Source organism: Brassica napus, chromosome C3, assembly GCF_020379485.1.
Source record: "Brassica napus cultivar Da-Ae chromosome C3, Da-Ae, whole genome shotgun sequence".
In the NCBI taxonomy this organism is placed as follows: Eukaryota; Viridiplantae; Streptophyta; class Magnoliopsida; order Brassicales; family Brassicaceae; genus Brassica; species Brassica napus.
In genome coordinates this window covers 32,440,786-32,465,545 of record NC_063446.1, presented here as the reverse complement: position 1 = coordinate 32,465,545, position 24,760 = coordinate 32,440,786, and the positions used below count along the sequence as shown (strand labels likewise).

General features: G+C 37.1%; 3 protein-coding genes and 1 non-coding gene across 5 annotated transcripts; 1 reads left to right on the top strand and 3 right to left on the bottom strand.

Moving 5' to 3' along the window:
- LOC106412084 (probable acyl-activating enzyme 16, chloroplastic) lies at window positions 1-4,894 on the bottom strand. Its single transcript, XM_013852974.3, has 17 exons — window positions 4,571-4,894; window positions 4,172-4,372; window positions 3,558-3,672; window positions 3,260-3,347; window positions 2,796-3,120; window positions 2,550-2,699; window positions 2,365-2,432; window positions 2,174-2,279; window positions 1,914-2,072; window positions 1,758-1,811; window positions 1,594-1,674; window positions 1,268-1,405; window positions 987-1,146; window positions 799-878; window positions 568-716; window positions 318-375; window positions 1-214 (listed from the first exon to the last, which is right to left on the bottom strand). Exons 1-17 carry the CDS (start codon window positions 4,808-4,810, stop codon window positions 122-124), a joined length of 2,265 nt encoding a protein of 754 aa, XP_013708428.1. The 5' UTR covers window positions 4,811-4,894; the 3' UTR covers window positions 1-121.
- A 1,637-nt stretch (window positions 4,895-6,531) lies between these two features.
- On the bottom strand, window positions 6,532-8,422 carry LOC106414423 (probable glucan endo-1,3-beta-glucosidase A6). Its single transcript, XM_013855082.3, has 3 exons — window positions 8,268-8,422; window positions 6,843-8,189; window positions 6,532-6,745 (listed from the first exon to the last, which is right to left on the bottom strand). The coding sequence occupies exons 1-3, from the start codon at window positions 8,323-8,325 to the stop codon at window positions 6,708-6,710; spliced, it is 1,443 nt and encodes a 480-aa protein (XP_013710536.1). The 5' UTR covers window positions 8,326-8,422; the 3' UTR covers window positions 6,532-6,707.
- A 205-nt stretch (window positions 8,423-8,627) lies between these two features.
- On the top strand, window positions 8,628-10,819 carry LOC106412404 (transcription factor MYB90). 2 transcript variants are annotated; one of them, XM_013853325.3, is made up of 3 exons: window positions 8,628-9,309; window positions 10,005-10,134; window positions 10,254-10,819. In XM_013853325.3, the coding sequence occupies exons 1-3, from the start codon at window positions 9,057-9,059 to the stop codon at window positions 10,732-10,734; spliced, it is 864 nt and encodes a 287-aa protein (XP_013708779.3). In that variant the 5' UTR covers window positions 8,628-9,056; the 3' UTR covers window positions 10,735-10,819. The 2 variants fall into 2 exon arrangements, with proteins under 2 accessions (XP_013708779.3, XP_013708778.3); XM_013853324.3 differs by having other exon boundaries at window positions 10,233-10,819.
- A 5,615-nt stretch (window positions 10,820-16,434) lies between these two features.
- On the bottom strand, window positions 16,435-16,541 carry LOC125584654. Its single transcript, XR_007321564.1, has one exon. It is a non-coding gene; the product is annotated as a small nucleolar RNA R71 (small nucleolar RNA).
- Between the last annotated feature and the right edge of the window lie 8,219 nt (window positions 16,542-24,760).

Sequence of the window (24,760 nt, the reverse complement as noted above, 5' to 3'; positions counted from 1 at the left end):
TTGACCAAAAAAAAAGGAACTTGGTACCATTAACTGAGATGGTTTTAGTCACTTTTACTATTCCGGGAGTTTCATATCAACAGCTAAAGCTTGAAAAGAATAGGATGCTAAAATGTCTACTCTACTTGTAGAGTCTATCTATCTCATCCTTATATCGATCAACCACCTTGTCCCGTCTTATCTTCATTGTAGGTGTCATGAAACCGTTGTCTATCTGCAATGATATTCATAGAACATTCACATGAGGCTCAATCTTCCAATCACAAATGAAGGGACATCAATGAAAAGCTAACCAAAAAGGGCGATGAGGATTGTACCGTGAAGGGCTCCTCAACGATGAGAACTGGACCTACTTGGAATGAACATTCTGATGTCCTGCATAACGATTTATACATCACAAAAAAATATGAGTTCCTTTCTTACTCTCCTTTAACTTCAAAACATAATATTGCTACAATAGAGTTACAATTAGTTTTCAAGTTTTTCAGTTGAGGTATACACTCTGCGCGTACATATCAATATCATTTTAAGAAATAAACTATATTCACTAGGATTGAATCATATTACCATTTCCTCAGTTCTTCGTAGACCATAGACGTTAGCGTCTCCTTGCTAAGTTCGTTGACTTCAGGATCTACAGGTGAAATTTTGTTTTTGGCTACTCCTTCTGCTGCTTCTTTGTTTGGGATAACAATAGCTCCAAGGCGGCGTTGATCCTGAAATAAACTGTGTTATAATATGTGAAACATCCTATAACGTGTTCGGTGTTCCTGAATCAAAGTGCTTCTATACAAGTACCTGTCCAATAACCACTATTTGTTGAATCAAACTGCTTCTCATGGCTGCTTCTTCAATCTCCAATGGCTCCACATTTTCACCTACAAAGATCAAAGTGCTATATATCAAACGTTTATAGCATTACTCTTGAACCAACGCAGTGTTAAGAGTTGCAGTACTTAAGATATCTGCAAGGACATATGATATACCTGTGGAAAGTACAATGGTGTCCTTGGCACGACCTTCAAGAACGATGACACCTCCGCAGCTACGACTCCGCCCTGTTGAATGATGAGGCGCAATCCAGCCCATGTCTCCAGTATTAAACCATCCATCGTCATCTATAACTTGCTTGCTAGCCACTGGATTCTGAGAAAAATCAACGGAAATATGAGTTAATATGATCTAATCATCCAAAATACGGAGGATATTTGGAGAAAATTAATTCACAACTTTGTTGGAAAATCAGCAGAAAGTGATAGTGTTTTACCTTATAGTAACCTCTCATAACTGGAGGGCCTCTGACTTTGACAATGCCTTTTGAACCAGGTGGAAGAACAGTACCAGTCTCTTGATCTACTATTTTGAATTCTGTATCTTTAATAGGATGCCCAACTGAGCCAAGAACCTTCATATAAGAAAACACAATATTAACTAGTTGATGAATGATATATATATATATATATATATATATAAACAGAACACATAATAAATAGAAGAATTTGTAATGTCCTCTGAACACTACTTTACTAGATGGGAAACCTTATTGTCCAATGATCTCATAGAGAAATTATTGAGGTGAGAGCTTAAGCTTACATTACAGCTAAGCCTCCGCGCAGAGACAACCGGTGAGGTTTCTGTCAAACCATATCCATTTTGTACATTCACACCGATGGCCTGCACCAAGAATAAACTGTGTTTGCATAGTAGATAATAAACGTTTATCTCTAACTTCAAGAAACAATATTGGTTTGTCTAACCTCAAAAAACTTGTCAATATGCATAGGCAAACTACCACCTCCAGTAACACCAGCCTGGAGAAAACAAAGAAGTCATTCTCACAATATTTTTGTTGTAAGTAAAGTGTTTTTTATTTGGGGACTAAAAAGAGAAAGTGAAGTAGAGTGTTGTAATACCTTTGTTATTCCAATAGACGAGCGGATTTTTTTGTACACAAGCTTTTCAGCCAACATATGCAATGGCCACAGGACAAACGCAACTACCCTCGCGCACAACCAATCCACTAAAGCAACAATATACACTGGAGGCTTTTGGCTCTTTGTCAAACAAAGACCCTGAACATCAGAGAGCAATGGAGTTATCATTGCTCCAAGCATCACAAATAGGAACAAGCAGAGAAATACTAAAAGAGGCGACATCATCTGTGGTCACCAACCTCATAAACTCTTCTCATCTCCGTATATGCTAGGCTGATTCTGATCAATGTAAGCGCCAAAAACTTACGAACAGGGGAGCTTGTAGAAATTTGCTTTTGAATCCCACTGCAGTTCTCAGAAAACAGAAAAAATCTATTTAGCTTAGTAAAAGAATCTAGTGTAACAGTTTTACTTCTAAAGTAGCATATACCTGTAGAGGGTCTCATATACTAAAGGAACTGAGATCAGATAGTGTGGTTGATATCTCTTGAGATCATCCTACACCGGTGTAAAAGAAAAAGTTTCATTATAAAAGAAATATGCAAAGTTACATCTTCTTTCATTTTCAAGATTAATATGCTTCTTTAAAATGTCATATAGCATAGAGAGACTTACCTTTAAGAACCTTATAGACGTATACTTTTGCTCAACTCCACATGTAAATATGAAGTATTCACAAGCCCGTTCATAAGCATGCCATGATGGCAGCATACTTAGAAACCTCTCCCCAGCTTTAGCAGGTACAAATTCAGATAAGTTTCTTATCTGTCAAGTAATCCAAGAAACAAAGAGTTTTCTTTTAAGAACGTAGTAGCAAACTCAGTATTGTGTAAATGATGACATAAAGATTGGCTTAAAAACCTGATGTAGCAGATTCTGATGTGTAAGCATAACACCTTTTGGGTTACCAGTAGTTCCGCTTGTATACATGATCGTGGCTGTATCATCTGGACCGATGAACTCATATTCATACTTACCAGCATCACTAGATCCTGCATGTTCTGCACGTCTCTCCTGCCCTAAGTTTTTGATTTCGTTGTAACTATAGACTGGTGTCTGCCTACTTGATGTAGCCAAGGAAGATTTGTCCCCCCATAGAAGAATCACAAACTTTAGAGATGCCTTGTAAGAAAATGTGTCAGCAATGCGGTTGAAGAACTCAGGGTTATCCACAACAAGACCTACACTGCAAGACACGCCAATAAAAAGGTAATTCAAAAGACAAATAAGAACCAGTAGCTACACGAAATCAGGCAGAACACATAACCAAGAACTATTAGAAAAAGTTGAAATTCAACAAAAGGAACAAAAAGGTTTAGGCGTACCTATCAGAATGACAGTATATATGCAATAACTCTTCAACAGAGGATCTTGAGCCTCTGACAACATTGACTGCTCCTGTCGCCATTATCCCTGGCATAAAGTATTAAAAATTACACAATACGCATCTCCACAGATCATTGGTTGTCTCTGGAAATGACCAAGATGGTTAACGTGTAAGGTAAGTAATGATAAGGTCAGTGTTGCAAGTCTAGTGGGATCATCTAGTAACGGTTAAGGCTCAAGCACTAAGCAAGTTATGTAATGGATATTGAGTTTTTATATAATCAACTACGTACGTACCTTGATCAGCAACAAGCCAGCGACAGGAGTTATCAGCGAAAAGTGCAATCTTCTCGTCTGCTTTCACTCCAACGGCTCGCAAGCCCTCAACAAAGTCCAATATTTCTTGTTCCAGCTGCAGTTTTTAAGATGATTGAAATAAAAATAGTCTTAAAACAACCTATCTAGTATAATAATTACCAACCTATCTATCTCATAAGAAGATGACAACCTATCTAGTATAATAATTACCAAATCTATCTCCTAAGAAGATGTAATTATGAGGCAGGTGCATAATAATTGAAACAAAATTGGCTTATAGGATTCTAAAATGAAAAATAACAGACACCAAAAGACATGCTACACAGTACTCATTATATAGAAGGTATCAATATATTAACTGAAAACCTCTGTTTTAGAATGTCTAGACAATACAGAACTAATATATGAAAAGATAAAGCTGAATGCCAATTTATCCAGGATCTGGAAAATTCTCGAACTTCAGTTGTTTCCACAGTAAACAGACGAACTAACTTTAACTTAAGCAGAACAAAACCTCTGTTTCAAAGGAGGAGGATCTTTACAAGTGACTCACGCAATGAGATGCAGAGGAAATGATAAATAAGAAATTTTACCTGTCTATACGTGAAAGTGGAAGGAGGGTCATGATAGGGATCAACCACAGCAACTCTGTCGCCGTACTTCTCCGCAGATGATCTCCATATATCAGGAACAGCCTTCCATTCATTAGATCTCAAAGCAGCAGAAGCATCATTCCCTGGTACTGTTAAGCCTTCCAAGAAGGGTGAACAACGTCCTAGCTCCTTCTCCTGAACCTATAAGAAAAGTACACAAGATTTTGATGTTATAAATCATTCAAGAAGGCTCAAAAAGTGATTTTAGCTTTCGTAAGGCCTAAAACTAGTCTGGTTTAGTGCAACCGCTAAAGTTGACCACCCCAAAAGTCAACCCTCCGCAAGATAATATTTAACAAAAGAATCGGTCAGAAGTAGAAAACAAGAAAGGGAACTCGCCGTAGACTCGCAGTGAACTCGAAATCGCAGGCGTGAAGAAACACGAGTTCGGCGGCTAAAACACTTGTAGTTCCCAGAATCTTGAAACTCGCGAGGAGAGGAGTAGAATCTTGAAACAAGAACCGATGGTGCCAGAGACGTTGACGCCATGGCTGAGAGAGAGAGGAAGAAAGAAGTTACTGGTGTTGGCGTGAAGATGAGAGAAAGAGAGAGAGAGAGAGATGATGAAGCAAGAAACATAGAAACGGACGAGAGAAGCGTGACGATATTGTGATTACGATTTTCACAAGAATATAAGAAAAAAGAAAAGACCAGTTGGTTGGCACCGCTGCAGAAGCATGGCAACTTCTGAGTTTTACTAAAAGAAAACAAACAGAGTAGATACTTGCACAATTTTAAAATTTTTTATTTATTTTATCACCATTCTCTTACAAAATTTTATTTTATCGGTGCATCTCTTAACCTTGTAAATTTATTAGATATGTGAAAACTATGATGTTTAACATATTTAATCTAGCTATAATTAGATGTAACTCTCAAATTTGGTGGTTGCTTTATAATTTTATTTCCCAGATATAGTAGACAATGTTACAAAAAAAAAAAAAAGTAGACAATATTTATTTTGAACTTTACTATATTTGGAAAGAAAATAGTGCAGATTAATTCTTTGTTTTTGATTAATTATTTTTTTAAATGTTATAAAAATTTAATGTGAACTTGTAAATTATGAGAATAAAGTGCGTCTAATATTTAATTTATATTTAAACGAAAATACTTTTATGGGAACTGATTGATGTTCTCTTAATAAAGTGTGCAATCTTTGGAACTTAAGCCCAAAGAAGACAAGAATTTATTTTTCTAAGGAAAAGGTGGTCCTCTCATGACACTCCACTTTACGTTTCTAGTTTGTAGACTGTCTCATGGCTCCTATCGTTTGTGGCGCACATACTTCAAGAGAGATGGTCTTTCTTTCCACCGAAACAAGAACAATCTCTAAACGTGGCCTCCGCTTCTCCCGCAAGCGACGTTAATCGCCTCCCAAAGACAAGATCAACTATGTATTCGTTTTCTGAACTCTCACCGTTTTTTGGTGCTTCTTTTTTCTTTTGAGTTTGTGTTATTAATAAATGTATAAGGATTAAAGAAGAGTAGTTGGTACTTGGTTGGCTGGTTCAAAGGAGACGTATTGTCAAGTTATTGACTCAACATTTGTAGATATAATGCTCATTTTATTGAATGTTAAAATTTATTCCTAATCAAGACAGATGTATACACATGGCAACATACACAAATATAAGAACTTATCTCCATTTTCTTCAATCTTTACATATATTTAGCGTCTTACTCTTACGGATCTGGGCAAAACCTATTGAAGCATGCATTGCTTTCATCCCAAATTTTTTTAAGGTTTTTTTTATAGACATAGGCCCCATAGTTATGAATTTTTTATCAAGTTTTTTAAAAATGTTTCAAGCCCTAAAAATTTCAGATTCGCCTCTGAAACCAATCTAGCAAAACTTAATGTAGTTTTACACCAAAAAAAAAAACTTAATGTAGTTCCCGACTTGGTGATTGTATATGCTCTGGTTCAGTTCGTTATAGTTTTTCCATAATGTCCTATATCATTTTCTCACTATATTTATCACACATTAATATATGGGCAATTCTTTCAAATAACCACTTTTAAGTTTTTTGTCACAAAAAGAGCTCTAAAACATGACCAAAATTTATTTTATTTTGAAATTTTTAATTTTTAATTTTTTAAAATTTGAAACCCTATCCCCAAAAATTCACCCCTTAACTCTAAATTTTACCTTTTAATAAAATTTTTTTGGTCATTTTTCTCATTAATTGCTATTTTTGTGACAAAATTTTTAAAAACTATCCTTCAGAATTTCTCTTAATATTATATTACCAGATAGATAAAACATGAGAGATGCGTAATCTTCGTTTTTAACATATTAGTAACAAATTGTCGTTGTTTATTCAATCTTTCTCAACAATAGAAAACAAGGAGTTAAAACTTCGAATAATAGGAAATTGATAATTATCAAGAACAAGATTTGACTTGAAAAATACTAATGATCCAGCTTTTGATCCTTCTCCATACGCCTTAGTTTTGAATCTTGGGGAACTCTCAAAGGGTAACGCTAGGGAACGTGCAATGTTCATTTCCTGTAGAAAATAGTCATTAAAATCATAAAATGTTTAAATGTTCGTATGTCTAGTATATTCTTGTTAGAAACATAATGAAGTGTTTTGAGAAACTCACCTGGATTGGTCGTGGTCTCACGCGCCAAGCCATTGAAGTAACACCGCGAGCTTTGGTTCCGGAACTGTGCCCAGTACGAGCTAAACGCATAACTTGCATGCCAAGTAAGCGAAACCGGTGCGTAACACTCTCTTCCCGGCGCCAAAGCTGCACACGTTGCGTTACTTTGTCCGCAAGCAAAGTTAAGCGCCTGCTGTAACTCCGCCTCGCTGGCTCCTTCAACCGCCACACACCAGACATTCCCCTTGAACGGAACATTGTTACTCGGTTTAGGCAACGAACCAGGGCTAGGAACCGGTCTTGTCCCGCTGAAATCGATTTCGTAGATCTGTGTACCGTCCGGATTCAAAATTCCCCAATGCCTCTCTGTTCCCGAACCGGGTTTCTGGTTTTCATTGAACAACGAGAACAAAAATGTCGGTATAGGTGAACCGGGTCTAACCGGTGTACCGATTGGCGGGTTAGCAGTCATCTTCTTGATCAAATTCCGGTTATACGTCGCCGCATTGAGAATGTTGGCTCCGGTTTCGTCGATATCACCGGAGTTAGGCCACCCGGTTTCAGAGATTGCAAGCCGGACGTTTGGATAACCGAGCTTGGTCATCGCGAAAATAACCGAATCGAGCATCTGGTCTAGAAGATTAGTGTAAACCAAACCGGTTTGGGGGTCGGTATAAGTCGAATTCGATTGGAACAGAGCGAAATCCAAAGGGTTGTTAACCGGATCAGTGGACCAAGGGAAGTAAGGGTAAGAATCGAGGAAGAAGAAAGAGTTTGTTCCGTTGAGAAACTTCAGCAACGGTAACATCACCGGAGCGGCGACTTCTTCCCGGAACGCACCGCTCGACGGAGGAAAGCTCGTTCGAAGAACATCCATGGCGAGTGGTGTCCCCACTTTGATGTTGTGAATCCCTCTCGCTCTAAGAGAAGTAATGATTTTACGCATGGCAGGGACAAGACTCGACCAGGTTTGCTTGTCTTGATCGGAGTTGTTGCTGAGAATCTCGTTGCCGACGAGGACGAATCTGATTCTTGTTTGTGGGTAGTGAGCAAGGACGTTGGTGTTGACCCAGTTGTCTGCGGCGGCTTGATCGGCGCCGATGGGAATGATTTGGTTGTTAGGGACCATGATTGTGACGTAAAGATTGGTCTGAGAGAGGACCATTAGGGTTTCGGGGTCCGCGTCGTAGAGTTTGACGTGGCCTGCGTTAATTGATTTGATGAGGTTGATTGATTGGTAAGGAGATGGGAGATTGTTTCCTAATCTTCCATAGTTGATCCCAATCCTACTTGCAAGTGATAAAAATGTTTTGTTGTTCGGTGAACCAATTGCGTAGCGACAAGAACCTGTGAAAAGAAGACAAGGTTGTGGTAAGTGAAGTGTCTTTGGTCAATGAAATATAATATAAGTGCAATGAGACTTACTTGACAGGACAATGAGAGTGAAGAAGAACAGAGCAAAAGAAGCCATTGGAGAAGACATGCTGTTGAGAGGAGAGTGGTGAGTTGGATTTGGGATGAAGGAGAGGAGACTTGTTGAGGGGGTATTTAGAGGAGATTATGGGTTTGTGTTTAAGGGATTAAGATATAATCATTCATGCAAGAAAAGCGTTTCATCAAACTATTAGTTGTTTCTTGAACGCTCACAGTTCTTTGTGTTTCTTTTTGTTTGGTTTTTAGTTTTGTGTCTTAGTGAGTATTAGAGATTAAAGAAGACTGGTTGGTTGGCTTGTTCAAGGGAGACCAAGAACCGCTGTTACATTATTCACTCAAAGTTGTAGATGTAATGCTGACTAAATTTTGGTCCAAACTTTCAAAGCACAAATACTTTTTTGTTGAACATTTTGATAAAATTTATATGATTTTGTGACTTTTATTAGAAAATAAATAATTTAAAGTCATTCTATTATAATGTTTGAGTTTCATGCAATGTTTTATATCCGAGCCACATCTGTTATTAGACCATAGACCATCCATATATAATTCAGTTCGGATTTAATGATGAAAACTTATTAATTAAAAATCTGATAAAAACTCCACAACCTGCTATTAACCCGCGATATGATATCGGCTGATCCGATAAAACTCCAAAATTGATAGTGATATTTTAATATGAAGAGCTAACTTAACAAATTAAGGACGAGTTTCAAAAAAGAAAAAGAAAAGAAAAAGAAAAAGAGGAAGTGTGGATATCAAACATGCACGTCATTGCCTATGTCCCTCACGTGTATATATAAAGTCCTCCAGGGATTTGTGAAACCACTACTTATAAACCTTTCCCTCATCCTGTTACGTATAAATTTTACAATAATTTTGTTAGATAATTTTAATATCAATCTTTGGTCCATGGAGGATTCGTCCAAAGGGTTGACAAAAGGTGCATGGACGGCTGAAGAAGATAGTCTCTTGAGGCGATGCATTGATAAGTATGGAGAAGGCAAATGGCATCAAGTTCCTTTAAGAGCTGGTATGTTACTTTTTTCCTTTTGCACACACACATATATGTATATATGATCTGTATACATATAATTAATCACTACGAAAAAATTCTTTCTCTTTGTCTACTACTCGGGGAATTAATTAACACATGGCTGCACAAAGCAAAGTTTTTCTTTTTGTCATAATGAACAAATCTTTGACTCATGCTTTATGCGGTTGTTCATTTTTTTTTGATAATCCAGTATCCGACCACTTTTGCGTGATCGACTAGCCCACCGGGCCTAAACCCATGCCATTACAGGATTTTTAAGCGTCCACTTAAGGGCCCCTGGTTACGCGAAGTGGTCTGGAAGGCGAGAGGCAGCCCATGTAAAACCCCTCGTGGCCGGAGCTCGAACTCGGGTGGCGGGCACCTCAGCCGAGGTTCCTTTACCACCAGACTACGAGGCCCGGTTAGCTGCACAAAGCAAAGTTTTTCTTTTATGCGGTTGTTCATGAAAAAACATTCATGTTGTTCATATTAATTATGTCGCACTTAAACGAAGATCTATAAATAAGACTTTTACTTTCACTGACAAAGCGAAAAGATACCAACAATTTTTTTGGATTGTCCTTTAGTACATGAATTCAATGACTTTTCTGTACGAGCACGTCTCTTTGTGTGGAAATAATATATAATTTCTGTTAGTGTGATTCTTCGTGATAAAATTAATGGTTTTGTAGGGCTTAATAGGTGTAGGAAGAGTTGTAGACTAAGATGGCTGAACTATTTGAAGCCAACTATCAAGAGAGGAAAACTTAGCTCTGATGAAGTTGATCTTCTTCTCCGTCTTCATAAGCTTTTAGGAAACAGGTTTGTATTCTTAAGACAAAAATTCAACTTTGTATCTTGTCTAATGATCCATAAGATATATATATATGTATATCCAAATCGTTCAAATGCATGCTTAGGTGGTCTTTAATTGCTGGTAGACTACCCGGCCGGACCGCTAATGATATCAAGAATTACTGGAACACCCATCTGAGCAAGAAACATGAACCATGTTGTAAGACCAAGATGAAGAAGAGAAACGTTACATTCTCTTCTACCACACCCGCCCAAAAAATCGACGTTTTCAAACCTCGACCTCGACTCTTCACCGTTAACAATGGCTGCAGCCATCTCCATGGCCTGCCAGAAGTTGACGTTGTTCCTCCATGCCTTGGACTCAACAACATTAATAATGTCTGTGAAAATAGTATGACATATTGTAACAAAGCTGGGGAGAAGTATGAACTTTTTAGTAATTTAATGGATGGAGAGAATATGTGGTGGGAGAGTTTGCTAGAGGAGAGCAAACAGCCTGACGGGCTCGTTCCAAAAGGTACGGCAACAAAAATGGGGGCAACCTTTGCGTTTGACGTTGAGCAACTTTGGAATATGTTGGATGGAGAGACTGTAGAACTTGATTAGTGTTTCTATTATTTGTTTGTGATCTGTGTGTTACTTTTGCATTTAGTGTGGAGTTGTTTTCAAATAAAACAATTAATGTTCTGTATTTTTTTTTGTGCACAATAATTTATGTTCTGGTTGTGCTTATATTTTGCACAAAAAAAAAAGATAATGTGGTTTGTATAAAATTTGGATTTCTTTTTCGATTTTTTTCCTAAATTTTCTACACACTCACAAAATAAGTTTTTTCTTAGAGATATATATATATACGGTACCAATTTTAGGTCAAAGGTGAGAGCGTCTGTTACAATATAACTCACGTTAATCAACATGAGTAACCAGTAAATAAATCAAACACAGAAGAATGTTCGGACCCAAGAATGTATTTTTGCAAAAGTTTGGGACCCAAGGCGGAATAAGTTTGTAATTTGTTATCTACAATAAAATCATTTTGATACTCTCTACATTCCCATAACTATTTGTCGAATATATCAAGTTTTTTTTTGTCATTTCTCTATAATATTATTTGAAAAGTCAGTGCGTTAATTTTGACGATGATTAATTACAAAAATAATCTTAATGAATTATAATTATTATATCAAACTACCATTATTAAAAATTATTTTGAATTCTTTTTTTTGTTTAATATACTTTTAATTAAATTTCAAATTTTAGTTTATTTTTGAAAGCACATTATATAATAAGAATGAAAATATTTTAAAATTTTAAAACGTAATATTAATACATTAAACTGATTCTTTTTTAAAGAAAGTTCCCAAAAATTATTCTTTATATCATAAAAATTACTTTTCTTTTCTGTATTTTTGAAAGAAAATTATAATTAAAATAAATATATTAAAACTTAAAAACTTGATATTAATATATAAAAGTTATTTCATGAAAAGGAAAGCTCACAAAAATTACTCTTATTATCTTAAAATTTACTTTCCTGTAAAAATAATCTTAACCAACATTATCAATTTTAAAAATTAAAAGTTCTTATGAAGTTATTTTTCTCAGATGACTACAAAATAAATAAATAAACTATTTAAACAGCATTAACTGTGATATTTATTTGCTTCTAATATGGAAAAGCTTTGGGGCATTGTATCAACTTTCATAAGTCATCTATACTCTCTAGTAAGAGGGTCTTTTTGATATGATAAAATTTATCCTAAGAGCAACTCTGCAATTTCAGAGTGTTAGTTATAATATATAGGGACCGAATGGTAATTCCGCAACTGTCGTGATCTTCGCGTTCAAGAGGTAGCCCAAGAGGTAGCCCAAGATATCATCAGGTTTCCACTCGCTCTGGCTGAGTCTGAATCTGATGGGGTGTCCTGGAAGTGTGGGGAAAACAAATACTCTGACAAATTTGTGGCTGCAGAGACATGGCATTTGATTCGTGAGCATAAGGCTGAGGTTCAATGGCACAAATTAGTTTGGTTTCCTCAGAGTGTTCCTCGTTATAGTTTTATTACTTGGCTGGCTGTGAAGGACAGGCTTTCAACAGGTCACAGAACGCGTCAATGGGGCCAACCGCAGGTCTGTGTCTACTGTGGTGAGCCGGATGAGACCTGTGATCACCTATTCTTTGCATGTCCATTTACATTCACTCTCTGGTTAAAAGTTGTGGGGAACCTTTTTGGCATAGACCCTGACCCAGATTGGAACATCACTATAGCACGCTTGTTGACAGGAAGCTATGATAATCACACTTTCATCCTTTCGAGGCTGGTACTGCAGGTCACAATATATTTCATTCGGAGGGAGCGTAATGATCGGAGGCACAATGTTAATGTGAAGTCGGTGGATCAGGTTGCTAGGGTGATCGACAAAACTGTGAGGAACAGAATCACATCTCTAAACTACCGTTTCAAGCCAAGGCTCCAAGGACTGATGTGTAGATGGTTCAGTGCCCATTGAACTTTGGATTTTGCAGTTCATTAGCATTAGAGTTATTATACGAGCCAATTTTTTGTACATATAATTCTTTTACAAGCTGATCGATAAATTTCACAATTCATCAAAAAAATCTACAAGGACTGAGATCACACAATAGACTTTATCTATCAGATTAAGCTAGATCAGAAACTAGAAAGCAATAAAGACAGTAAATAAAACGGTTGTAAGTGATGGAAGAAAGTACCTAGACTTCGGGAAATTTGCAGGAAGTCAGAATTGTAAATCAAACAATTATTAGTTTTTATAAAGAACAATTGCAGAACTCAAAATGCAATTCAAAAATCAATCAATTTTCTTTGCAAAGATAATCTATGTCTAGATCCTAGAATCTCAACTATTCTTTTTAGAATTTAAACAACTAAGACATGCATTAAGATCAGGTTTGATAAGTTCACTAAATCCATAAACTAAATTTCTTTGCGAATAGTTATTTACCTCATCAAAATTAATTTAGGCAATCAATAATTCTTTCACGTCTACCAATTATACTAAGATCTAGATTTTAGGTAGTCAATCCAAATCCAGCGTTAAGAACAATCAAGATGAAGAAGATAAAGTAAACCCTAACAGTTCATTCTAGCAATTCATCAATTCTTTGAAAATTTTAAATCTAACAGGCGGATTTACTCAGACATGATAGCAGAAACACAAATCATATTGTGAATAAATTTCATAAATAGATTAAGGTAAGAAATACTAGAGTTTGAAATCAATCTCTGAATGACTTCTGACTTGTCTCTCCATATCTAAAATAATTTTGAGCATAAACGATGGCTTAAAATAGAATATATATGTATAAAACACGTTCAGAGAGCCTTGTGCAAATAATGGAAATTTTGTTTTTTTTATAAATTATTGAAATTCTTTAATAAACGTCGGTTTCTTTGTATGAGATGGATGCTGACCGACACCAAGGAGAGAGTAAATCAACACAAGCGTAAACATCGACTCCGACTTCAGCTTTTCAGCTCCAATTTTATCCAATCTTCAAAGTGCTTTAGAATCTCCAAATAAGTCAAGAACGTACCTAAACTTGTAAAGATTCTAAATGCGACTCAAAACATAATATAAAGACTCTAAATAATGATTTATATTGTGGTCGAAACATATAAAAACTCTCCCCAAACTTATCATTTGATTTCCCTCAAGCAAAACAAAAACTAAATTTGTGAAACAGGTTTGAAACACATGAAATCACATATTCCTTAGAGCACACACTTTCAAATTACATGTTGCAAGCTACATCAAATAATACCAACCTTAGAAGGTACTTCCATGTAGTTGACCTCTGCTTAGCAACTAGACTATTTTCAGCCACAACTCATAAGAGATATCCAAATTCACCATCAGTGACTTCATTTAAGAGCCTTATGTGCAGTCTCATCTAGGGAATATCGATCAAAGAACACATGGACTCTTATCCATTCAGGTTTCTGATCACATGGACAGTCTTCTCCGGTTCCTTTCCTCCCTCTTTTCTTAATTTTATCATTTTGTCTCTCTTCATTTTCTTTTTTTTTATGCGCTAAAGTATAAGCGAATAATAGACTGATATCTTGCATATTTTCATTGTGTTATTCACTCACCCATGTGCATTTTGATCATATAGACTAGGATTTAGCCATGTTTAGGTTGCATTTTGCATACATAAGTCTTTATTAGGTATTGGAGTACCGCATGGAGTTCTCAGAGACATTTGGGTGTATTTGGAGCTCAAAAGAGGTGTAAATGTGATCATTGGACGAGCAGAGCGTTGGAAGCGACCCTCCCGGAGCGACACCGTCAAGTCGCTCCGACCTGCCTTATCAGAGTGACCTTACCAGAGCGACGCGGAGAAGTCGCTCACGTTTTCATCGCTCGGAGACACGAAAACGGGCCCGGAGCGACGTCTCGCAGCGACCCCTCCAGGTCGCTCCCGAAGCCTGGAGCGACCTCCCGGAGCGAAACCGTCAAGTCGCTCAGACCTGCCTTATCAGAGCGACCTTGCCAGAGCAACGCAGAGAAGCCGCTCGCGTTTTCATCGCTCGGAGACACGAAAACGGGCCCGAAGCAACGTCTCGCAGCGACCCCTCCAGGTCGCTCCCGAAGCATGGAGCGACCTCTCGGAGCGACTACTGGAGGTCGCTGCGCGCCTCTTGTTTGCTCGAATTCATGTTTACTCAAGGGCCTTTTGGTCATTTCAGTATGTACGTTTTTACTTTCTAAACCTAAGTTTAAGTACCTTTTGTAAGCTATCAGGGGCAGATTATCTTTTATATTGGAGAAAACCACCAAAAACCTCTTGAAAAAGTTCATCTCTTTGATTCATTTGATCATATGTTATCCTGTTGATTTCTAATCTATGATCTGTATTTCTCTACATGATGAATCTGAAATCCAATATGGGTTTAAGAGGAATCATGAAGAATAGTGAGTAATCCACTCTTGAATTCATGGGCTAGGGAGATTAAGGGTGATTAGGCTAGATCTAGGATGTTATAGTGTAGATCCTTCTTATTCCTTGCTAGTAGAGTATTCATAATGCATCTTCTGAGTTGGCCTCTCAAAAGTTGATCTCTAGGCATTTCCTACCCACAAGGTGTTTGATGAAATGCTTGAGACAACTCTCCTAAGCTTTTAACACACTTTACCAAAGACATTTGTTGTTAAAGGTGTTAAGATAGCCAATAGACTTGTTAGTAATGATTGCTTTCATATTATTCAACCAAAGACATTTGATGTTTGAAATATGTTAGTAAATATACATTCATCTAGACATAGAGTTTGTTTAAGATTGTGTCTAAGCTTAAGGTTGATATTTTGATTGATCATTTGCCATCCTTAGTTCGAAACTTGATCACCCAAGGTCTAATTCCTATACCCATAAGTTCTCTTTTATCATAACCAAAGAAAGTCACTTCTTTTATTGTTTTATTGTTCTGTTCTTGCATTCTATTATTAGTAATAGTTTAAAACCATCCAAATTATCGGTTGCACTTAGATTAAGTACGTACTTGCATTCTCGGTGCTTTGAAATCCCTTAGAATTGGTTCGACATTCACTTATACTACAACATTTGTTTTAGGAGACTTGAAACTCCTAACATCAAATTGGCGCCGTTGCCAAATTCTGAGTTGATTTCAACATTGAGATTTAGTCACTTGCTTGATACTAAGTCATTTTTATTTTCTTTTGTTACTGATTCTCCTTATTCACCTCCCTTTAACTTTCAGGTGTATGAACTTGAGGAGCAGGGGTCCATCAAACCTAGTTCCAAGAGTTGTAGACATCAGAGCTTTAGAGAGAGAGTGTGCTAGAGCGAGAAGAGAAGAAGAGCAACAGGCTCACTTGCAAAGATTGGATATTGATATGGCAGATCAACCGCAAGGGCTAGAACACCCACATCGAGCAGCTCGACCCATTGGCACTTATGACCGCCCCAACATTCATGGTCATAGACTGGGAATCCGAGCACCGGCTGTGGCAGCTAACAACTTTGAAATCAAATCAGGACTCCTCAACGTGATCGATAACAACAAGTATCATGGCTTGGCTTTAGAGGACCCATTTGTTCACTTGGACAGGTTCGACAGCTACTGTGGGTTGTCAAAAACCAATGGTGTGTCAGAGGATGCCTTAAAGCTCAAGTTATTCCCTTTCTCTTTGAGGGATAAGGCACGTCAGTGGGAGAAGTCTCTACCCAGCGACTCTATCACCACCTTGGATGACTGCAAGAAAGCATTTTTGGAGAAGTTCTTCTCTACTTCAAGAACTGCTAAGCTGAGAAATGAGATTTCCAGCTTTCAACAGAAGAACTTGGAAGGATTCAGTGAAGCCTGGGAGAGATTCAAGGGCTACCAAGCTCAATGCCCACACCATGGTTTCTCTAAGGAAAGCTTGATGAGCACATTCTACAGGGGTGCTCTTCCTAAGTACAGAGCCAGATTAGATACAGCTAGCAATGGATTCTTCTTGGGAAGAACTGAGGAAGATGCAGAGGAGCTGGTTGACAACATGGTAAAGAGTGACGCAGTCTACAGTGGAGACCACGACAGAGGCAGTAGAACAGATGACAAGCAAACGAGGAAGGAGTTAAAGGCTCTACAGGATAAGATAGACATACTCATTGCTGATAAATCCACCCAAGAGCAGCTGAACTCTTTTGGTAACCCAAACCAAGAGACACCACCTGTTGTCAATGAGGTTGAGGGTTTGGAAGGTCAAGAAGAGCTGTGTTTCATCAACAACAATGGCAGTTGGTACAAGAAAGAGCCCAACTTTCAGTACAACAACTACCAACAGAAATCCTATCCTAACAACCAACAGAGTGGTTATCAGCCTAGGAACAACCAGCAAGGCAACTATCAGCCTCAGCAAAACCCTCCTCCTGGTTTCTCCAACAAAGGGAACCAGTCTTCTCAACAACAAGCTAATCCTTCTACCTCTACTCTTCAGGAAAGCAACACTGATGTTCTACTGAAACAGATCTTGAAGTCTCAGACTAGAAGTGAGAAGCAGGTTGGATATGAGTTGAAGAACCTTCACTCCAAGATTGATGGAAGTTACAATGAGGTCAACAACAAGTTCAAGGCTTTGGAAAACCAGTTTGCTTCCATGACCACTCACCATAATCGCCAGCAAGGGTCTCTACCTGGAAAATTTGAGCAAAATCCCAAGGAGTATTGCAATGTTGTCCTCTCTACTACTTCTTCAGGGATTGAATTGAATAACCACAAGAAATAGGTAGATGAAATTGAAAGATTGGTGTTTAGAACTGAGATTGAACAGGTTGACCATCTGATTGTAGCAACAGCTGAGGCAAAGATTGTGGAGGAAGCTGACAAAATGGTTGAAGCAAAGATTTTGAAGGGAGATGAACCGAGGGCTGAGAAACCAGTTGCGAAGAGAGCTGACCAGAAGCTGAAAGAGGTCAAGCTGGAGGACACCACTGAGGTTGAGCAGTCACCCTATGACAAGCTCCCATTTCTACAAAGGGTCCTCACCAAAGCTCAGAAGAAGGTGATTTCCAAGTTCAGAAAAGACCTAAGTGATATTGGACTTAAGCTTCCAGCGATTTCGGGTATGTGTGAGGCTCATGTCCAAATGATGCTCATCAAGGACATTGTAGACCACCAAGCAGAAGTAGCAGAGCTTCTCAACATCTCAACTTTGAAACTTGATCCACCGTCACACCAAAGTCTCTTCCTAAACTAGAATCCCAAGGGAAGTTCACCTTGTCTTGCTCTCTTGGTAAGCTCACCTTTGATGATGCTCTTGTTGATTCTGGTGCAACTGTGAATGTGATCTCAATGGAGATGGTGAAGAGTCTTGAGATTGAACACATGGAGCCAGATACTTCCTCTCTCACGTTTGGGGATTCCTCTTCTACTACCCCTATTGGTCTCATCAAGGACTTCCCTTTGAAGATTGGATCTTGCACCATCCCTATAGACCTCACTGTCTTGAAGATGGCAACTGAAAAGAGAGTTCCATTGATCCTGGGCACACCATTCCTTACTACTGTGGGTGCTTGCATCGATTTTGCCAACAAGAAGGTCACACTCCTCAATGTGAACAAAGCGGTTTCTTACCCAATTCAGTCTCCACTGGATGTTGAGTATTGTGGAACCATCACTTCTGGAAACCACTTCATTGAGAAGAACAAGGATGCAGTGGTTGTTAGTAAGAAAGAAAGTCTTGATGGAGAGTCCTCTAAAGATACATGTGATGAGCACTTGAAAAGTGCTAAAAAGGAGGAGGTGAGTCGAGCCACAAAGGCTGCTCATGACAAGAAGGCCAAAAGGACTCATCAACTCCAAGATGATCCAACCAAGCTTCAAGAGCCTCTCTCTCAGGTCCTCACCATCACTCTTGAAGGTGGGAAGGATCCTCCTTCTCCACTTTCCACTTGAGGTACCACTCCACCACCTTTCCATTGTATATACCAGTTTTTCTTTGCATTTATCTCTCTTTTAGGTATCTCTTTCAACTTACTAACACAGAGACTGTGTGAACTAAGTTTGGGGGAGGTACCAAGTATTTGATCATGTTTGCTTTGATGAATTTGCATTGAGTCTTTCACACATACCTTTTTGCATAAAAAAAAAACATATAGATTGCATCACTTACATTTTTAGGAGAGTCTAGAGCATATAGGTTGCATTTACTTGCATTGGGAGCAATGATTTAAGATGCCTTGTAAAGAACACTATCTCACAGTCGAGTAGCTATTGCATCTCTCAAAAAGCCTTGTATGCTTTGAGCCTTGAAAACTCTTCCTGAATCTCATTAGTTACTGAAACTCAATCTTTGAAGCCAACTACAACCTTATTTGAACTGAACGAACTTAATGCTTCTTGCTCATGGTCCCTTGTGTACTGAGTCATGGATATACAAACTTGAGTTGTCACATCCTTTATGCCAATCTTTTTGACAAACTCGAGTGGTACACCACTCCCAAAACCCTTTCCTCCTTTTAAGCTTTCATTGTTTGATGAATGAGGTCTTTTTCGGAAAGTCTTACATGTGCATAATGTTGAGAGTATTGGGAACGACAATGCTTGATCTTCATTCTTGCTAGATTAGGCACTCTATTGTCTAGCTATAGGTGGGGGTGAGTATTGTGATTATGATTTGGAAGCATGAAAAGTTCGAAGGAAAAGAATAGACTCTTTTTGTTTAAATGGATAATCTTATTGGAATTAGTAGATAAACATCTAGCTCGAGTTTATGAAAAGTCTTGGCCCCCGAAAAAGAAAAAAAAATGTATATATATATATATATATATATATAAGAAAAGAAAGAAAAAAGAAGAAAAAGAAAGAAAAGGGGGCTAGCAAAGTTGTTAGGAGCTAATATTGTTTTGAAGTTGAGGAAAATCCTTTATAGATTTCAAAGAAAAATAGTTTTATGTGCAAAGTGTTCTTGGGTTCTTTTCGTGAGAGATGTGAGTTGGGTTTGACATTGGGAAGTGATTGTGTAACTTGTATGTTTGGGAAAAGGGTAGAACAATGGAGATTAAGCATTGTATGCATGAGTTGGTCCCTTTCTTACATATATTATGTGCAATGTCAAGGCGACTTGTCTTGAGAGTAAACCACCTTAAAAGATCATGTATCTTGAACCTCTTGACTCACTTGAATAAAAGCCTTCCCTTTACCCAACCAAATGATTTGGACCAATTGACCATTTGCAAGAATTCACTTGATGTTTTATGCTTAATGAATGTGAGAGTTGGTTGATTTGAATGTGCGGATGCTTGATGATGATTGTAAGAGCAAAAAGAGTTGAGATAGGCCTAGAGAAGCTAGAGTATAATAAGAGAGTATGCTCATGTTGGATTTAAATGTTGAATTGAGTGCTAGATGTGTTTCTTTTGGCTATGAGCTCCCACCTTCAAACCTCTCTCCCTATGAGTTCTAGAAAGTTCACTTGTGGACAAGTAAAAGAACAAGTTTGGGAGAGTTGATATCTTGCATATTTTCATTGTGTTATTCACTCACCCATGTGCATTTTGATCATATAGACTAGGATTTAGCCATGTTTAGGTTGCATTTTGCATACATAAGTCTTTATTAGGTATTGGAGTACCGCATGGAGCTCAAAAGAGGTGTAAATGTGATCATTGGATGAGCAGAGCGTTGGGAGCGACCCTCTCGGAGCGACACTGTCAAGTCGCTCTGACCTGCCTTATCAGAGCGACCTTACCAGAGCGACGCGGAGAAGTCGCTCGCGTTTTCATCGCTCGGAGACACAAAAATGGGCCCGGAGCGACGTCTCGTAGCGATCCCTCCAGGTCGCTCCCGAAGCCTGGAGCGACACCGTCAAGTAGCTCTGACCTGCCTTATCAGAGCGACCTTACCAGAGTGACCCGGAGAAGTCGCTCGCATTTTCATCGCTCGGAGACACAAAAACGGGCCCGAAGCGACGTCTCGCAGTGACCCCTCCATGTTGCTCCTGAAGCCTGAAGTGACCTCTCGGAGCGACTACTGGAGGTCGCTGCGCGCCTCTTGTTTGCTCGAATTCATGTTTACTCAAGGGCCTTTTGGTGATTTCATTATGCACGTTTTTACTTTCTAAACCTAAGTTTAAGTACCTTTTGTAAGCCATCAGGGGCATATTATATTTTATCTTGGAGAAAACCACCAAAAACCTCTTGAAAAAGTTCATCTCTTTGATTAATTTGATCATATGTTTTCCTGTTGATTTCTAATCTATTATCTGTATTTCTCTACATGATGAATCTGAAATCCAATATGGGTTTAAGAGGAATCATGAAGAATAGTGAGTAATCAACTCTTGAATTCATGGGCTAGAGAAATTAAGGGTGATTAGGCTAGATCTAGGATGTTATAGTGTAGATCCTTCTTATTCCTTGATAGTAGAGTATTCATAATGCATCTTCTGAGTTGGCCTCTCAAAAGTTGATCTCTAGGCATTTTCCACCCACAAGGTGTTTGATGAAATGCTTGAGACAACTCTCCTAAGCTTTTAACACACTTTACCAAAGACATTTGTTGTTAAAGGTGTTAAGATAGCCAATAGACTTGTTAGTAATGATTGCTTTCATATTATTCAACCAAAGACATTTGATGTTTGAAATATGTTAGTAAATAAACATTCATCTAGACATAGAGTTTGTTTAAGATTGTGTCTAAGCTTAAGGTTGATATTTTGATTGATCATTTGCCATCCTTAGTTCGAAACTTGATCACCCAAGGTCTAATTCCTATACCCATGAGTTCTCTTTTATCATAACCAAAGAAAGTCACTTCTTTTATTGTTTTATTGTTCTGTTCTTGCATTATATTATTAGTAATAGTTTAAAATCATCCAAATTATCAGTTGCACTTAGATTAAGTACGTACTTGCATTCTCGGTGCTTTGAAATCCCTTAGAATTGGTTCGACATTCACTTATACTACAACATTTGTTTTAGGAGACTTGAAACTCCTAACATCATGGACACATGGAATTTTCCTACTCCCTGCTTCCATCTTTGTGTGGTCATTCCATTCGAAGTAAAATAATGGGGTCACATGAAATTTTTCTACCCCTTTACTCCGTATAAAATCATCTAAATCTTTTCTTTCAGCTTTTTATCGAAGGGAAGAGAGAATGGAACCATACTCACACAAACATGTCTTTTAGACTTGGATGAAGAATCCGATCCATTGTATACCAAGCTCCAAGATGAAAGATTCAAGTTGATGAATTTTGCATGCTAGTTTTGGATCCTTCATACACTCACACAAACATGGATGTTATTGGCAGATCGATCTACTTTGGGTTTTTCTATGTTGTACAACTTGTAATTAATAACTCAAAGAATGGTACTAGATAATAGTTAGATGATTAGTTCCAAGAAAACTTACTAATTCCTAAGTTTTAACTCAATAAACCGACATAACTAATATTCAAAACAAAACATAATATTTGTAAATACTTTATTCCAGACTTAAACAACACTGTCCTGTTATCTGAGTTTGTTAACTGAGTTTGGTTAAAATAAACAAAAAAGACTCTTAAGAAATTTGCAAATATAATATATGTACTTGCCAGGATATCGAAACTGACCAAATCCTTTATATCTATCATAATCACTTTGAATACTGCTTTAGTTTTAGTTTTGATCCATCATTAGTTTTTAAAAATTTCTTTGCATTATTTAATGTAGCAAGGTTGCCCAAATGTTTTACAATAAGTCATCCTTAACAACAACGTAGAATCACACATATTATAATCATTTATTAAATACTTAATCACTCATACTATAATATATAGAATCATCGCCAATTCAAAGTATGTCCATTAAAAAAAATATATGTCCATTGACGTTTTTTTTTTGTAACTTAAAATTCTATTAACGTTTTTGCATATACGACTTTGAACATGTTGGAATTTGCTGGGTCCATTCGCAGGACACGTCTATTCTTTCAAGTCTGTAAAAACCAGTCAATCGCAAGCCCATTTTAGCAAAATCCATGAAACGTGCTAAATAGTAAATACTGATACACTATTATTATTGTATTATTATACATTACCCATGCATACATCAAATGCAATTTCGACGGTTACCATTACTATGCCTGTCCTATCGGAATGATACATACTTTTCCGTATGTTATATCGCTATTGCTTCACTGATGCGCTGTACAGGTATGCTATATAATTAAATTGGTACATGACAACACCAATGGAGCGATGAACAAAGATACAAAAAAGTTGGCGAAAGTTTCCAAGAAAATTTGTTTTCCTCCCATGCATTTATAAACAACCCCACAGAAAGGGATCGTACTTGTAAAAATGTTTAATACATGATGTCGACAGTTTTTTTTTTGGGGTATGTTTCAACCATTGTTATAAAAAAATTGAGATAAATTCTTAAGTCTTTCAGAAATAAAATTTTCATGGATTTCGTTATATGCTCCAAAAATTAATGTAACAGATATCTCATAAATTTATCTCGGTTTATATTTTATTTGTTACAACCAAGTAATACTTTATAAATTAAATCAGTAATTAATAACTGCGGAAATTATGGTTATATAATTAAATTGGTACATGACAACACCAATGGGGAACGGCTCTTCATTACTTATAAATTTATAATAGTAATAATAAGTGGTTCTTTTAAGAGGAGCGATGAACAAAGATACAAAAAAGTTGGCGAAAGTTTCCAAGAAAATTTGTTTTCCTCCCATGCATTTATTTATAAATAACCCCACAGAAAGGGATCGTACTTGTAAAAATGTTTAATACATGATGTCGATAGTTTTTTTTGGGGTATGTTTTTTTGTAGAAAAAAAAATTAAACCCGGATCTATTAAAGACACAGACCTAATCCCCGGGTGGGAGATGCAGCCCACGACAGACCCTCTCCCGGGTTTTCATACGGACATATCTGCAGCCGTGGTGAGCAGAACAATGTGACTTAGTTTCCGCAGCAGGAGGATCGAACCCGGTATATGTTTGCATCCAAGGCCCGTCCACTGCCACTGGACCACAAGGCCCGCTCGACCACTGCGAACCCGGAATGTGTTTGCAGACCAGTTTTTTTTTAGGGTATGTTTCAACCATTGTTATAAAAAATTGAGATAAATTCTTAAGTCTTTCAGAAATAAAATTTTCATGGATTTCGTTATATGCTCCAAAAATTAATGTAACAGATATCTCATAAATTTAGCTCCGTTTATATTTTATTTGTTTCAACCAAGTAATACTTTATAAATTAAATCAGTAATTAATAACTGCAGAAATTATAGCTAGAACTTGTATAATTTTGCAATGGCATCTAAAACTTGGTTGGGGAGTGTAAAGCAATGTAATAAAGAGAAAATTTGGATTGCATTGATATATAATATATATATGGTAAAATATCCTACCAAAAAAAAAAAATATATATATATATTTTTTTTTTGAAAAAGGCTAAAAATATATATATTATATCAATGATTTTGAGGGACAGGAAAAATAAATCGCATAATAATTAAACTAAAATTCGGACACTTCATAAAAAGGTTTATGGATCGCATTTTGGACAACGTCAACATATTCTATTGGCACGGTACACATTTTCCAAAGAAGTTGGATCAAAAATGGAGCTGCTTTCATGGAAAAGGTACTTTACAAGTGATAACATGACGATTTTCATTTTTATACATACTAGAGTCTTTGTCCGCGCTACGCGCGGAAAATGAGTTTGAATATATTATTCGATAGCTTCTTTTACTAATATTAAGAATTTATTTGCTAAGTCCAATTATGTTTTGATTTGGATGTTGACATTTTATATAATTTTTTCCATAGGTGGATAGATAAAATTGTCAAAAAATAGAAAATAATAAATTAGTTTAAAGGAAAAAGACAGATGGAAAAATATTTTGTTTCTTTTATTACAGTCGAGTCAAACAAAATGTAATACTTGGTAGGACATAAGAAAAAGAATAGAAACAGGGTGCAGTCTTTTTTTCACTCTATAACTTTGGTTGTGTTGGAGTTTCTTTGTACCTCAGCTAATTCTGTAGTTAATATGGTATTCGTTCTTTAAAATGTTTGATGTATTTGACTGAGCTGTCAAAGTAAAATTTGGTTGCTAGTGAAG